The sequence below is a fragment of the Elaeis guineensis genome, chromosome 7, assembly GCF_000442705.2.
Source record: "Elaeis guineensis isolate ETL-2024a chromosome 7, EG11, whole genome shotgun sequence".
Taxonomy (NCBI): domain Eukaryota; kingdom Viridiplantae; phylum Streptophyta; class Magnoliopsida; order Arecales; family Arecaceae; genus Elaeis; species Elaeis guineensis.
The window spans coordinates 25577828-25593631 of NC_025999.2; the positions used below are offsets into that span (position 1 = coordinate 25577828).

The 15804-nt window shown below is 43.5% G+C and overlaps 1 protein-coding gene across 3 annotated transcripts in view; it reads right to left on the minus strand.

The window, feature by feature from the left end:
- The window catches only part of LOC105033756 (uncharacterized), a 34657-nt gene extending 19263 nt beyond the window's left edge, over positions 1 to 15394 (minus strand). For 2 of the 3 annotated variants that reach the window (XM_029261398.2, XM_073260706.1), the window contains exon 1: positions 14994 to 15394. In XM_029261398.2, the coding sequence (XP_029117231.1) occupies positions 14994 to 15310 (317 nt within the window). In that variant the 5' untranslated portion in view covers positions 15311 to 15394. The remainder of the gene's footprint in view (positions 1 to 14993) is intronic. The other variant, XM_010908666.4, reaches the window with a different exon arrangement.
- Positions 15395 to 15804: the final 410 nt, after the last annotated feature.

Sequence of the window (15804 nt, forward strand, 5' to 3'; positions counted from 1 at the left end):
GATCTTAATCTTCATACTATGTTTACTATGCTCTTAGATCAGATTCCATCAATCCTAACTTCCTCATCTAAATTGAGGCAATTTTTTTTTTTTAACAAGACATTGATAGAAATAACTTTCCTAAGGGAAGATATAACATATAGTGGCTTATTCAATTCTATATAGTTATTACTTGGAAGATGTAAAGGAATAAGAAAATTCATAATCAAATAGCATATGAGCATCTATGGAGTGATTAGAATGGTACCTGTAAGTACTTGATTGCTTGCATTGACATCTTGTTGGGTCAAAATGAACACCCGTGCATTTTATTGTTGTTTCTAATCTACTAGCTTGGAAGTCTTTGAACTATTCTTTTTTTTAATAGGATAATCTCATGCCATATGTCCTATTCTGCCACATGAAAAGCAAGCTCCTAGCTTTTTGAGACAAGATCCATAATGATTTTTGTCACAATATTCACAGATCATAGCTTCTTTATTATTCTCTGCAATATTAGTAGAAGTTTTCTGTTGATCATTTAAATTTTCTTTTGATCTCAATCTCTTTTTATTACTCCTCTCCTGTTCTGATCTTTTTATCTCGGACTTCACTTTTAAAGCTCGTTCTAACACATCTTTATAATCATTAAAAATGTGAGAAGACAATCGAGACCGAATCTCATATCTTAATCCTTGCTCAAATCTATTAGCTTTGCTCCTTTCAGACTCCATAAGCTGAAGGCAGAAACGGCCTAACTCATTGAATTTGTTTGCATACTCTAATATTGTCATTTCATCTTTTTCCCTCAAAGCCAAGAACTCATTTTTCTTTACTAATCTCATTGTCCCAGAGAAGTATTGATCATAAAATATCTTTTTAAACTCCTCCCAAGTCAACTGATCATCGATATTCTCATAGACAGCTTTTATTGCAATCCACCAAAACTCGACGTTTCCTTTCAGCATAGGTATGGCTAATTTGACCTTCACATTCTCGGGATACTGTAGGGCATCGAACATCTTCTCTATCTCTCGAATCCAGGTCTCTACAACTAAAGGGTCAGGTACACTCTCAAACAGTAATGGATTAAGCCTTCTAAACCTCTCATAATATGACTTTAATGATGTAGGTTGAGGAGCGACTTGTGTCTGCTGTTGTTGCTGAATAAGCTGAGCCACCACTTGAAATACTCCAGCAATATCTGCCTGAGTGGCTGACGCATTAGGAACATGCTCAACGAACTGGTTGGCATCTCCCCTCGTAATTTTTCTTGCTCCTCTCTTTCTACTGGCAGGATTCATTGAGACTTCATTCTCTCTGTTGCTCATTGTCACCTAAAAATATTAACATCAATTAACTTCCTTAAATGAGCAACAGGAACTTTAAGAAAAACTTATCTATTCTTATTCAATTAAATATGATCTAGCTAAATGAGATCTAGCTATCCATTAATGGACTTTAAGTCTACCAATGATCAAACCTATTGCTCTGATACCATAAAATGTCACGCCCCAAATCCGAAACATAATACGGCCATGATATCAAGGGGTACAGCCCATGATAACACGAAGCCAATATTCATCTTCTTAAATATAATAAAAGATGCATCATAAATAAAAATAATAATAAAGTTCAATTCAAATTTTTAATTAAACCAAAACTGATTCAGAGCATCTAAATCCAAAAATAAATATCAACCCAAATCTCAATATTCATAATAACTACAAATCCATGGTCATAAAATAAACTAAACTTCCACTATGAAATTTTTTAGCTTGCTTCGCAGATCTCCAAGTCTGAATTTTTTTTATCGATCCTAACCTTATTCCTCTATAAAAAAAAAAACAAAAAGAATATGAGCTATACTAGCCCAATAAATAGAACCTGTGCTTCCTTACCGGATCAAGCATAAGTTTTTCATGATAATACAATATTTAAAAAATAATAAATAATATAAAATAAAATATTTTATAGAACATATAATAAAACAAGTCATAAACCAATCTTATATGTATAAATCATTAACCTTTCATAAATATGTTTCGTAAATCATTCTTGTCATATGTCCATATCATATTTCTAAATCTTGCTTACAAATATTCTTGCTATAATCACTTTATACCCATGACAGGATCAATGTTCTTAATCGACAAGTTCATATTTTATATGCCAACTTTATACCCGCTGGCAGGACCTGTGTCCATATGAATGCTAGCTCCGGATGTCGACTTTTCTATAAAAATTCGTTCATAGCTATCTGAGAGCTTTTGAAATCTTTATATCTTTTTCTTAAAACATACCTATACATAGATGAAAAAATCATAAAATTCATACTTCATAACCATACTATTTTCATAAGACATATGCATAAAATTAATGCTCATAATAAAATATGCTTTTTTATATCACATATGCTGATCCTTATTTTATGAAAAATATAATTTCATCAACAATAATTCTTTACATAAAAAAATATGATTATTAAAAATAAATAAAGAGCGTAAGATCCACTTACCTCGATCGTCCTAGATCTTTAGTCTTTCTTAAATGAATCAGATAACCCTATTTAAAATATTAAATCATGATCAATTTTTATTTCATATATTCAATAAAATTAAATAATAAAAAAATGATTGACTGGGTAATCAGTCCGATAGACCATTCGGACATTAAATCGATTCGGAATCATCTCGCTGAGGTCAACATAGATTCTTAAAAGAGGAAAAGATAGCCCGATACAATATCTATAGGTCTTTCTTAGAGAGAGAAAGGAGAGATAAATTTTAGAGAGAGAAGGAGAGAGAAATTCTAGAGAGAGGAAAAGAGAGAGAGAAGAGAAAGAAAGAGGGAGAAAATCCTCTTTTTTTTTTCTTTTTCTTCTTTTTCTTCCCTTCTTCATTTCTTCTTTTCTTTTCTTCTTTCTTTTCCTAGCCGAACAGAGGGACACGAGGGGGGGCTTGGTGGCTCGCGCTCCGACGAGGTGTGGTGGCATAGGCGGCGGCGTCTGGTCGACGTCGACGGAGCAAGGGAGGGCCGGCGGCAGGCGGCAAGCCAAAAGAAAATAAAAAAAATCAAAAAAACAGGGGACCCGATCTCTTTTCTTTTATTTTCACGATCATCGACAACCATAACCTTCAGGGAAGGAAAGGTAGGGACGTGGGGGTCATGCTACAGGGGTGTGGCACCATGGGCAGCGGCGCCAATGGTCGAAAATGAGGAAGAGAGGGCTCGACCGAATAGGAGAAAAACAAGGCATTCCTTTTCTTCTTGATTTCCAGCAAAGTCGGCGGCCGGCAGTGAGGTTTGGGGCCAGAGGAGAAAGGGAAAAGGGAGAGGAAGAAAGGTCGGAGCCTTACCTGAGCTCCGATAGCGTCTCCAACCTCTGTTTTCCAGCGAATACAATAATGGGAGGCCGCAGCTTCAATGGAGAAAAGAGAAGAAAATCACTGATGTTCGTCGATGTTCGTCGTGGCCAGCCTTAGAGGAGAGGAGAGGGGATTTTATAAGGCGGAGGGGAGGCCGAATCCTTCCCAGATTTGACTTCCTCTCCGATGAGGTCATGCGGAAGAAGACTCCCAGCGGAGTCTTCAACGTTTCTTTTTTTTTTTGATTGCTTTGAGATTCGGATTATTACATAGTCAAGGTTTGTGGATTCATCCGTGAGTGAACTATATATATGTGTGTGTGTGTGTGTGCGTGTGTGTGTGTGTGTGTATGTGTATGTGTGTAGGTATGTATGATATATGTATGTATGTATAACACACATGTTCTTTGAAAGGGAATAATAATAGCTGTTTAATTTTCTTCTCAAGCTTGGCTTCTAAACAGCCATTCCTTTCATGCTCAGACATTGTTCCACTGGTTCCACTTCTTCTATAATTGAGTTATCTCTTTCTTGAGCAGCAAATACTTTAGGTAGAATCAGAGCCTAGTAGATAATTCATGGGGTCATAGACCTGTCTAGGCAAGAAAGCATGAATGCTAATCAAACAGAATGCAGGAACGACGGCCTGAGCTCATGAATTATCTACTAGATAATTCTGTTTGAGCCCCGGGGCCTGAGCAATCAAACAGAATGCTAATCAATCAGAGCGAGCAAACAGAATGCTAATCAAACAGAATGCTAATCAATCAGAGCGAGCGCTCGACGGCTTGAGCCCCGGGGCTCTACCCGCTCGACGGCCTGAGCCGGGGCTCCACCGGCTCGACCGTCCTCAGGCCGTCGGCATCGGCTCGCCGACCACCGGGAGCCTCGGAGGCTCCTCCCGCTCGAAGGCCTGAGCCCCGAGGCTCCCCCCGCTCGATGGCCTGAGCCGGGGCTCAGCCCGCTCGACCGCCTTCAGGCCGTCGGCGTCGGCTCGCCGGCCATTGGGAGCCTCGCAACGTAGGCACCGTCCGGTAGGTTCTCCGCCCCCCCGAGCGTTCGCTCTCTCTTTTTTGCTCTCTTGAAAGTCCTATCGGACGATACGGGGCTCGAAAGCCCTCCGACGGCCGCAGCCGGCCACCACCGGCCTCCGACGGCTCCCACCTTCCTCCCTCCCCTCCCCTCTCTCTCTTTCTCACTTTCTGTTCTTTTTTCTTCGGTACCGCCGGAGTATCGATTTTACCGGCCGAATCGTGTCGGTTCCCCGTCGGTCCGATATGAGATGGGGTGTACCGGTCGGTTCGGCATGGTATGGCAAACCTTGCTAATGAGTGTCAAAAAACACACAAAACTAACAATCGAAGAGGATATTGAAGAAGATCATGATGATATCGAAGCTAAGCACCATGATGATATCAATGGTAATGATGATCGTCAGAATTTTAATAAAGTTACATTAGGAGACAGGGATCACCTAAGTCTTTTTTTCGTTGACTCTTTTCATGCCAAAAACTACAGGGGAAGAGTGGCTGCGCAATAAGATATTTTGGACACATTGCACATCAAGGCTGGTCATATAATGTTATTATTGGTGTTAGCTGTGGAAATCTTGTGTCAAAGGAAATGATGGATCAATTAAAACTGAAAGTTAAGCCTCATCAGCCTTATTACATCTCTTGGTTCAAGAAAAGCAGCAAAGTTATAGTAACCCATCACTTTGAGGTTCCTTTTTCGATTGGAAATAAATATTTTGATGAGGTTTGGTGTGGTCTGGCTGATATGGAAGCTTGCCATCTTTTCTTGGGATGTCATTGGTAATTTGATAGAAAAAACTTCATCATGGAAACAAGAATGTTTTCGGTCTTCATAAGGATGGTAAGAGAATAATGCTTGACCCCTGTTATCGGGGGATAGCATCTTTAATCCCACATTGATTATGTGTTAAGAGAGAGTATGACTTATATGAATTGGAACCTTCTCTCCCACGTAAGGCACCTTTTAAAAGACAAAACCGTGAGGCCCCATGCAACAGCACCAGAGGCCAACGCGGACAATATCCCACATATACGGGTGCAAAGGCATAAGCCAACTATCCGAATCATCTGATCCCTTGACCGCAACAAATGGCACCGTCTGTGGGATCACCTCCTACCCATGCATATACACTCCCTCCTAACTAGAAGAGTTAATGTTGCGGAGGGACAGCATCTTTAATCCCACATCGGTTGTGTCAAGAGAGAGTATGGCTTATATAGATTAGAATATTCTCTCCCATATCAAGCGTCTTTTAAAGGATAAAACCATGAGGCCCCGTGTAACAGTGCCAGAGGCCAAAGTGGACAATACCTCACATATGCAAGTGCGGAGGCATAAGCCAACCATCTGAGCCATCCAATCCCTTGACCGCAACAACCCCCAAAGAAGAAACTCCCAAATCTCAAATGGAGGGAAAATCGTATTTGGTCATGAGGCCAAAATAGCATAAAGCGCTATAAAGGAAAGTTAACGAGTGAATTAGAAAGCAATATGCGAAGGAGTCCTTGTGCATCACCAATATTTCTAAGCCCTAAAGAAAAACAGTACCTGGCACATGTGTGTTGATAGTAGGACTATTAATAAAATTAGTAGCAGCTTCCTATTCCTTGATGGATGATATGTTGGACATGCAATAAGGTACCTAAGTGTTCTCAAAGATAGATTTGAAAAGTAGTTCCCATCAAAATCTGATTGAAGAATAGGATGAGTGGAGAATAGAATTCAAGACCAAGGAGGAATTGTATGAATAGTTGGTCATGCTGTTTGGATAATCCAATACAACAAGCCCACTCATGAGGTTAAATGAATCAAGTGTTAAAGCCTTTCATAGGAAAATTTTGGTAGTTTATTTCTTGACATTCGCATATATAGTGCAAATAAGATTATGCACTTGCAATGTATTAGAGAAGTCCTAGAAGTTTTGAGGAAAGAATGGCTATATATCAATTTGAAGAAGTTTCACTTTATGATGGATAAATTATTATTCGTGGGGTATGTAGTGAGTGCTGATGGAACAAGGGTGATGATAAAGTTAAAATAGTTCTTGACCGGCCCACACCTAGGAATAGAAGCGCATAGTTTCTATGGTTTAGCTACTTGCCACAGAAGAGTTGTTCATAAATTTAGCACAATAGCTGCACCAATAATAGATTGCTTGAAAAACAGCAAGTCTCCATGGAACAATGATACAAAACAGAGTTTTTAGTTGATTAAAGAAAGGTATGTTCCGCCACTCTTCTTGTTTTGCCTAATTTTGAGGTCTTTGAAATGGAATGCAATGATTCAGGAGTGGATATAAGTGCAGTCCTCGGCCAACAAGGCTGACCAATTGATTTCCTTAAAGAGAAGTTAACTACTACAAAGTAGAGGTAAGCACAGATGACCAAGAATTTTATGTAGTGGTATAGGCTCTTCAGTATTGGTGGAACTATTTGATTCACCAAGAGTTTGTAAGTAGTGACTCTTTCGAGGCTAGCATGAACAGGCCTTTGAGAAAAATAGTCTTGCCCCCACTCCCCCTGGTTCCTCCTTACATGATAGGCAGGCGAGGAACATGCTAAGGAACCCATCAGCGCCCTTTTCTTACAGGGTAATGACACCAGTAGCTGTGAAGGCAAAGCTGGATCTCATGAGAGTGACTCGCCGAGTTACCATGATCCACCTAAGCCCCCCGAGGGTCATCAACCCCCACATCTTGCTTCTCTTCTTTAGGCCAATCTTTCTAGATATAAGCTGGCTAGATTTTTGCACTCGTTCCTTCCATTCTATCCTTTCCCAACAACAACTCTGACAATCAAGCTTTAAAGCTCACTACCCAAAGAGCCCATGTGCACTTCATCATGTGAACAATCAAAAAGGAATTTACTAAACAAAAGAACAATTAGTACTAGTAGGAGTACAAATATTAGAACTCTATGAACAGGGTTGTAATCTCTCATTATGAAAGGCAGTCAAAATTTCAGAAATTTTTCCTAGACAACTATGCTTTATTTTATAGGTGTGTGATGCAATTCTAACCCTAAGTCTGATACCTATGGGATCTTAGGTGTGCTTTCTAGAAAATCTCTTTCTTTTCTTCTCATTTTCTTTAAATACAGCACTTTAAACTTTTAAATTTAGATCTAATTCCATCCCCACTAAACCCAACTACCCAGAAGCCACCCATCTATCAACCAGCCTTCAATTCACCAGCAAACAAAATTTTTATTCCAATTTCATACTTCCAGCTCACAATCAACTCCCAAAACTTCATCCTTGCTGTCTCTAAATTACACCTAAATCCGCTTCCTATTAGGGTTTGCAATTTACCCTATTAAGTACCCGACTCGACCCAACGTAAAGGGGCAGGCTTTACCTAACTTATAGTGGATCCGGGGCGGCCACAGTAATGGTAAAACCTACTCCAAACCCAATCCAGATATATATAACTCTTCACTAAAAGAGAAAAAAGATGTGTATGACAAAAAAAACTGATTTTTGTGGCTTTACCCAACCTGATCCATCCAACAGTGCCCCATCTAACTCTTCCCACCCCACCCCCATCTTGAGGCAAGTTTGAGGTGGGTACGAGTGATGGCTTACCCGATCCGTTGCCATCCCCACTCCCCATCCATATACTAACAAAAACCATAGCCTCTTACACAATTTCACTACCTTTTCAGCCCAAAACAACCCACTAAGCATCCTTGTGTTTTTCCTAATCAAGGCTATCCTACATCACACTCTCTCTCCCTCTCCCTGGTTTAGTATGCATCGGATTGCCACAATATGAGTCCATACTATACCAAACTAGTTTGCCGGTCATTACAACCCCCAATACCAGTTCAACAGACCTTGGTTCCAAGTATATAGATGGTCATTAACCTGTATTGCTAATTGTAGCTTATACACCGTCATTAATCGAATATTATCCATGATGTGCTATTGATATGACTAGACATGGGTAGAGGCTGATCTGAGGCTTGTCAGCTTAGATCTACTTTAAACTAAGTTTTGTATTTGGCCTAAGGATAACTAAGTCAAGCATGGGCCTGAAATTTGAGGGACAAAAAAAGTTTAGATACACAAGTGCAGCGTACTTGGTCAAGTGAACAGACAATGGCTTCTACCCAAAAGAATGACCTTTTTCTTGAACCCAAATCATTCATTACACTTCCAAGGCTGTGTTTGGATCTAGCTTGGCCCAGCCTAAACCAAGATTGAACCTTGGGGTAACATACAACCCAACTTGAGGGACATTCCCACTCTAATCCCTTATCCTCTCTTTATCTAGCACCCCCCCATTCCCTTCTCTCCCTTCAGTCTCTCTTCTCTCCCTGGATCTTTCATCTCTCTTCCCTCTTCTCTCCCTTCCTAGTGCCCTTCTCTCTCTATCTTGATCTTGATCTCAATCTTGACCTCTCTTATGATCTATCTCCTCTCTCTCTCTCTCTCAAACTCCTCTCTCTCCTCTCTTTCCTTCCCAACCTCTCTTTACTCTCTTCTCTATTCACTCTTTCCTCTCCTCTTTTCCTCATAATGCCCTCTTTTCTCTATCTCAGTCTCTCTCTACTCTTTCCTCTCTTTCAATCTCTCTCCCCTCTCTCTATATATATCTCTTCTCTCCCAATCTCCCACCTCTCTCTCATTCCCTGCCAACTCTATCAGGTCTAGATCCAAGTTAGCCCAATTCAGCTTGAGGCAAGGCTCTAGTTTAGGCTCCAATCGGGTTCAACCAAAGCCTTAAAGAGTTTTACGAGCTTTCTCGACCCAACTGCTAAAAAAAAAAAAAATCTCTAGACCCTGCCCAGGTCATAAGGAAGCCCAACCTAACCTAGCTCAATTCTAGCCCTAGTCATTGGCAACATGCAAACATGCTTATAATATAATATAGTAGCCTATATATGCATGTTTCTCATGGTTCATATTTGGATTAATTTCGACCTGATTTGACCAAGAAACCTCGGTGGATCAAACAAAAATATTGTAAAACCAATCTCTATCTAACGCTAATGGAAGCGACAAGGACTTGTGTTCAGTTTTATTACATGATTCAAATATAGATCAGATTTAAGGTGTACCAATCCTTGATCCAAACCAATCCACTTGTATCCCTAACTATATTATCAATAAAATCTTCACATCATGAAAATAAATTTCACAAATTGGGGGCATCTTCTCTTTGCCAATCATATGAATCATACATTATGTTTTTTTGCCACACATAAGATGTTGACATGATCTCAATGAGACGGAACAAATTTAACCAACACATATGGAAGTCTAGACTCTCATAATATTGTAAAAAACCAAAGGATCTATTTTTTAAGATATGGTAACAAAATTATTTATACTATTGAAAAAATCTTGGATTATTCTTGCTCTTTTACTCAACCTAATCATTCTTTATTGTTTTCTCAAAGTGCAATGAACAAGAAACATCCAATGATACATGGATTTCACAATTTAGTGAAAAGTACTTCACATTTTATCCAAGAAACATTCACGGAAGATGAATTAATTAAGCTATCTGATGTTGTTGCTGGAGGTGTTTTTGCTTTTGTTTATCATCTCTTACCTCTCTAATTCTTTTATCTACAAATATGCAAATTGTTGCATATCCTCAAGTTTCCTTCATTTTAATTTTTCATTTCCAATTGCTCCCTGGACGTTCCACAGACATGGAAAAGAGATAAGGTTCACATTGAGGGGAACCAACCCTCCCAAGATCCTTTTCAATGTGGACGATCCTCCTAGTTCATTGAAATAGAACACAATTTGGCATATAATTTCCTCCATGTCAAAACCATTCATAACGACATTCATAATCACAACAATAACTGCCTTTCAATAACCACATATAACCATCAATACACAAGAAGATCACTAAAGTAACAACCCACAACTAATCACTACGCCTAAATCTGATAATAATTTTAATCTAACATCTTATAAATAAGCTTATATAACCTTCCACGCTGCCCAAATCAACCTTGACCTTGAGTTGATCTTTTGTGCTTCAGTGGAGGAGCCAACCAACTTCCTCATCTTCATGGAACTTCAATAGGACAACTCTTCAATCACCACACTAGGATGATGCTTCCTATAAAATGAGCTCTCATCTCAAACTCTGATGTTACTATTTTTCTTCGACAGATATTGATGACATTGGTTTATGAAGCCATAATATGAGAAGTCTTCCAAATTCATTTGCTTCCTTAATAATCTTCCCTACATTTCTTAAGCCTTGATCAAATTGCTATTATTTCTCCACCACATTCTTCAAGCATTCTCTAATCTATCAATTTTCTTCAATTGCTTTCTCAAGTAGTACTTTGATATTACCCAAATTATCACGGATTTCCTATACTGTATCAATGACATAACATTATTGGCTCTCATACCAATTGTTATGTCCCTGTTGGGGGGTAGATTGTTGCCCAAGCCGAAGACATGAGTTGGTGGAAGGGCACATGATGAAGTGTACCAGGCCAATACCACAGCACTGTTGGAGATGAATGTGCCCAATCCCGGAGGTAGATATATCTCCCTCGAACCTGAGAGGGCTGTCAGAAGGAGGTCATTTGATACATAACTATGGACCTTTCCGATCCTAAATTTGACTCTGATAATCCTTATTTTCGGCGATCCCCCTATGCAGAACATCAGAGACTCCAACCGGTCCAAACTTCGGCCCCTAACCTAAACTTTGCCAGTCGATCCCAATTTCCATAGCAAGCTAACATCTAGATAGGTCGATCTCTGACTTTGACGGTAGGTATACTTCGAACTCCACCAATCCTTATCCCACTGAACACAGCTGGCCCCGGCCACCTCCTTCCTTCGATGTTTTTATTCATCGGACCGCTTCGAACCTCCCTCCACTGAAGCCGATCCGATCCTATCTACACCTTTATTTCAAATTCAAAAGTGCCATGACACCGCAGCTGACTCCAAAACAAATAAGATAGGCATAACTACCCAGTCCCAAAGATCTCGGACAAAAATGTTGTCATATCACATCCAATTCGGCTAGACAACCTGTCCAAAACGGCTTCTCAACCCTAGCCCATAAAATGGTCTAGAGGGGATCCGCAAAGTACGCATACAATCTCTCTCAAAAATTCTCCTTCTCTTCTGTTTCTCTGATATTTAACTTGAGCATCGAAGGATCTCCGCCGGAGCCAACTCTAGCCAGGACTTGTCTTGCAAGTCTCTCTTTCGGGAGGATGTGCCACCACTCCAACTTTTCCAACCGAGAGCCGGATTTCAATGGCAACAGTCCCTAATTTAAATAAAAGAACAAATCGGAAAATATATGGAAAAGGTTCACTTCGTGGGAAACCAACCCTCCTAAAGTCCTGTTTTAGAGGGATCAATCCTCCTAGTTCTCCAAAAGATACAATTTGGTCCAAAATATCCTCTTCATAGCCGCTCAAAAAACCATATATAATTACAGCAATAACTACCTTCGATAACCACCGTTTACACAAGGACATCACCAAAATAACGACCCGTTATTAACCACCAATCCCTCTAAATAATAATTGTTGGTGCAAAAATCCGCTTACGCCGGAGAAGCTGGAGTCGCGGTCGCCGCTGGGACCTGCAAAAGAAGTCTAAACTGGAGGTGGGGTTGCTCCGGCAAGACCCTCCGACGCTCAAGTCAGTCTCTGCCTCAACAAGAATGGAGTGCTCGAACGAAAATTTTAGCAGAGTTTCTAGGTAAAAATGAGAGCTTATATAATAACGTATCTGGGGTCCCCCCTTTTATAGGCGGAGGGAGCAACAGACTGATAGCGACGTCTGTAACCGTCTGGCAGTGGGCTATCCAGAGTCAGAGGGAGTTTGTTACGAAGAGTAGTGGGGTGGAATCGTGGCTACCACCGGGACACGCCACGTGGAGTCTGTCGCGGGGAGTGGAGCGGCGTCCGTTGTCGCGACTTGCCAGAGGATGGAAGAATCGCGCGGTATCCGTCGCAGGAAGTGGAGCAGGATCGTGGGCATCATAGCGGTCTGCCAGGGAGTAATGGAGCCGCGCGGAATCCGTCGCAGGAAGAGGAGCAGAGTCGTGGCCATTACTGTGGCTCGCCAGGGAGTGCAGACCTGTCGGCTGAAGTTCGGCTGGAGTGTCTGGCGGAGAGGGGTGGTTAGCTACCCGTTTGAGAGGAGCTCGGAGTCCGGCTCCCGTAAGAGTCCGGACGAAGTCTTCCTTCAGCCGAAGTTGGGGACGAGGTCCGGCTCCCGTGAGAGTCCGGACGGAGTCTTCCCGCAGCCAAAGTCGGAGACGAAGTCCGGCTCCCGTAGGAGTCCGGACGAAGCTTACCAGTAGTTGAAGTTGGTGACGGAGCCCGGCTCCCGTAGGAGTCCGGGCGGAGCCTACTTGGCAGTTGGAGTTGTGGGCGGAGTCCGACTCCCGTAGGAGTCCGGGCGGAGTCTGTCTGCAGCCGGAGTCGGGGACGAGGCCTGGCTCCCGTAGGGGTCCGGGCGGAGTCTTCCTGCAATTAAAGTCAGGGGCGAAGTCCGGCTCCCGTAGGAGTTCGGACGAAGCTTACCAGCAGTTGAAGTTGGGGACGGAGCCCGGCTCCCGTAGGAGTCCGGACGGAGTCCACTTGCCGTTGAAGTCGTGGGCGGAGTCCGGCTCCCGTAGGAGTCCGGACGGAGTCTATCTGCAGCTGTTGGAGTCGAGGACAGAGCCCAGCTCCCGTAGAAATCCGGGCGGAGTCTTCCTGCAATTAAAGTCAGGGGCGAGGTCCGGCTCCCGTAGGAGTCCGGACGAAGCTTACCAGCAGTTGAAGTTGGGGACAGAGCCCGGCTCCCGTAGGCCCGTAGGAGTCCGGACGAAGCTTACCAGCAGTTGAAGTTGGGGACGGAGCCTGGCTCCCGTCGGAGTCCGGGCGGAGTCCACTTGCAGTTGAAGTCGTGGGCGGAGTCCGGCTCCCGTAGGAGTCCGGACGGAGTCTGTCTGCAGCTGTTGGAGTCGAGGACGGAGCCCGGCTCCCGTAGAAATCCGGGCGGAGTCTTCCTGCAATTAAAGTCAGGGGCGAAGTCCGACTCCCGTAGGAGTCCGGACGAAGCTTACCAGCAGTTGAAGTTGGGGACGGAGCCCGGCTCCTGTAGGAGTCCGGGCGGAGTCCACTTGCAGTTGAAGTCGTGGGTGGAGTCCGGCTCCCGTAGGAGTCCGGACGGAGTCTGTCTGCAGTTGTTGGAGTCGAGGACGGAGCCCGGCTCCCGTAGGAATCCGGACGGAGTCTTTCTGCAATTAAAGTCAGGGGCGAAGTCCGGCTCCCGTAGGAGTCCGGACGAAGCTTACCAGCAGTTGAAGTTGGGGATGGAGCCCGCCTCCCGTAGGAGTCCGGGCGGAGTCCACTTACAGTTGAAGTCGTGGGCGGAGTCCGGCTCCCGTAGGAGTCCGGATGGAGTCTGTCTGCAGCTGTTGGAGTCGAGGACGGAGCCCGGCTCCCGTAGGAATCCGGGCGGAGTCTTCCTGCAATTAAAGTCAGGGGCGAAGTCCGGCTCCCGTAGGAGTCCGGACGAAGCTTACCAGCAGTTGAAGTTGGGGACGGAGCCCGGCTCCCTTAGGAGTCCGGGCGGAGTCCACTTACAGTTGAAGTCGTGGGCGGAGTCCGACTCCCGTAGGAGTCCGGACGGAGTCTGTCTGCAATTTTTGGAGTCGAGGACGAAGCCCGGCTCCCGTAGAAATCCGGGCGGAGTCTTCTTGCAATTAAAGTCAGGGGCGAAGTCCGGCTCCCGTAGGAGTCCGGACGAAGCTTACCAGCAGTTGAAGTTGGGGACGGAACCCGACTCCCGTAGGAGTTCGGGCGGAGTCCACTTACAATTGAAGTCGTGGGCGGAGTCCGGCTCCCGTAGGAGTCCGGACGGAGTCTGTCTGCAGCTGTTGGAGTCGAGGACGGAGCCCGGCTCCCGTAGGAATCCGGGCAGAGTCTTCCTGCAATTAAAATCAGGGGCGAAGTCCGGCTCCCGTAGGAGTCCGGACGAAGCTTACCGGCAGTTGAAGTTGGGGACGGAGTCCGGCTCCCGTAGAAATCCGAGCGGAGTCCACTTACAGTTGAAGTCGTGGGCGGAGTCCGGCTCCCGTAGGAGTCCGGATGGAGTCTATCTGCAGCTGTTGGAGTCGAGGACGGAGCCCGGCTCCCGTAGGAATCCGGACGGAGTCTTCCTGCAATTAAAGTCAGGGACGAAGTCCGGCTCCCATAGGAGTCCGGACGAAGCTTACCAGCAGTTGAAAGTCGGAGGGGACCTGTAAGGGTCAATCCCGCTGAAAACTTCGGCCGAGGATATTTTATACCTAACAATAATTATTATTATCTAATACCAATCATGATTCTCCAAACTTGCTCCGAAATCCAGATCATTAAACCAGCGACTACGGCTCAAAACCGATCACAATACTAGTGACCAAATAATTTATATAATTGTTTACCGGAAAAATAATTTGGACGACTTTCACGCTCAGCCTTACTCGATTCTATGCTCATGTTTTGAAAACATAATTTCAGCCAAAACCAAACAAAACTTTCCCAGGTTTGACAACAGCGGAACCGTAAACTATAAAGTTCAACTTAATCTAATCAAATTACAAGGAAGAAAATAAGAAAGAGAGATTCCAAACCCTAGAACAAAAGCTCCAGTGCCAAGGCGGAAAGGCAAGGCGAGAGAAGCAGAAAGGATGTCGAGAAACTTGTCCGGGCGGACGGAGAACCGCTTCGGCTGAGGAGGCTTGAAGCCAGGCGGAGGTGAGAATGTCGCAGGCAGAGACGAAGATCCCAACCTCTGCCCCTCTTCCTGACCGGAGCTCACGGAAAGAGAAGCAGACGAGGAGGGTGTTTCGCGGAGCTCGGCGGTGACTTTCACCCACCGAGTAGATTTGGTCCTCGAGTTTAGTGGCCGGAGAACGAAAAGTGGAGCGGAGGTGAGAACTCCGGCCATGGCCTTTCCGGTGGGTGATAGAGAGTGGATTGGGAGAGCGAGCGGTTTGGAGTGGAGAAAACAGGATGACGGGAAGAAGCCAGACGTAAGTCGACTTATCGTTCTTCGTCCGTGTTGGGCACACGTGATTCACGACAGAAGGGAGAGAGAAGCATGCTCAAAGGGGTGTTTGATGTGGGTGGTCCATCTGCAATCAAAGATGGCATGGATGGAGAGAATAAAATTATCATATTTGATTATATTACGATGATAATTTTAAATTATTTTTTTAGAGACGGTTTGCACGCGCATTAGTACTTAGGATGTAATCTTCATGTAAGAAAAAAAAAAAACTTTTTTTCGAGAAAAAATTTATTTAATTTTATTCTAAAATTTTCTCAATCCCAATTTTCAATCTCAACTCCCACAATGAGAAGCGGTGATTTTATTTCTTCAATCCAATCACGATAATCTAAAACTTTCCTCTAATTCTATTTCTTCTTTTTTTTTTTTTT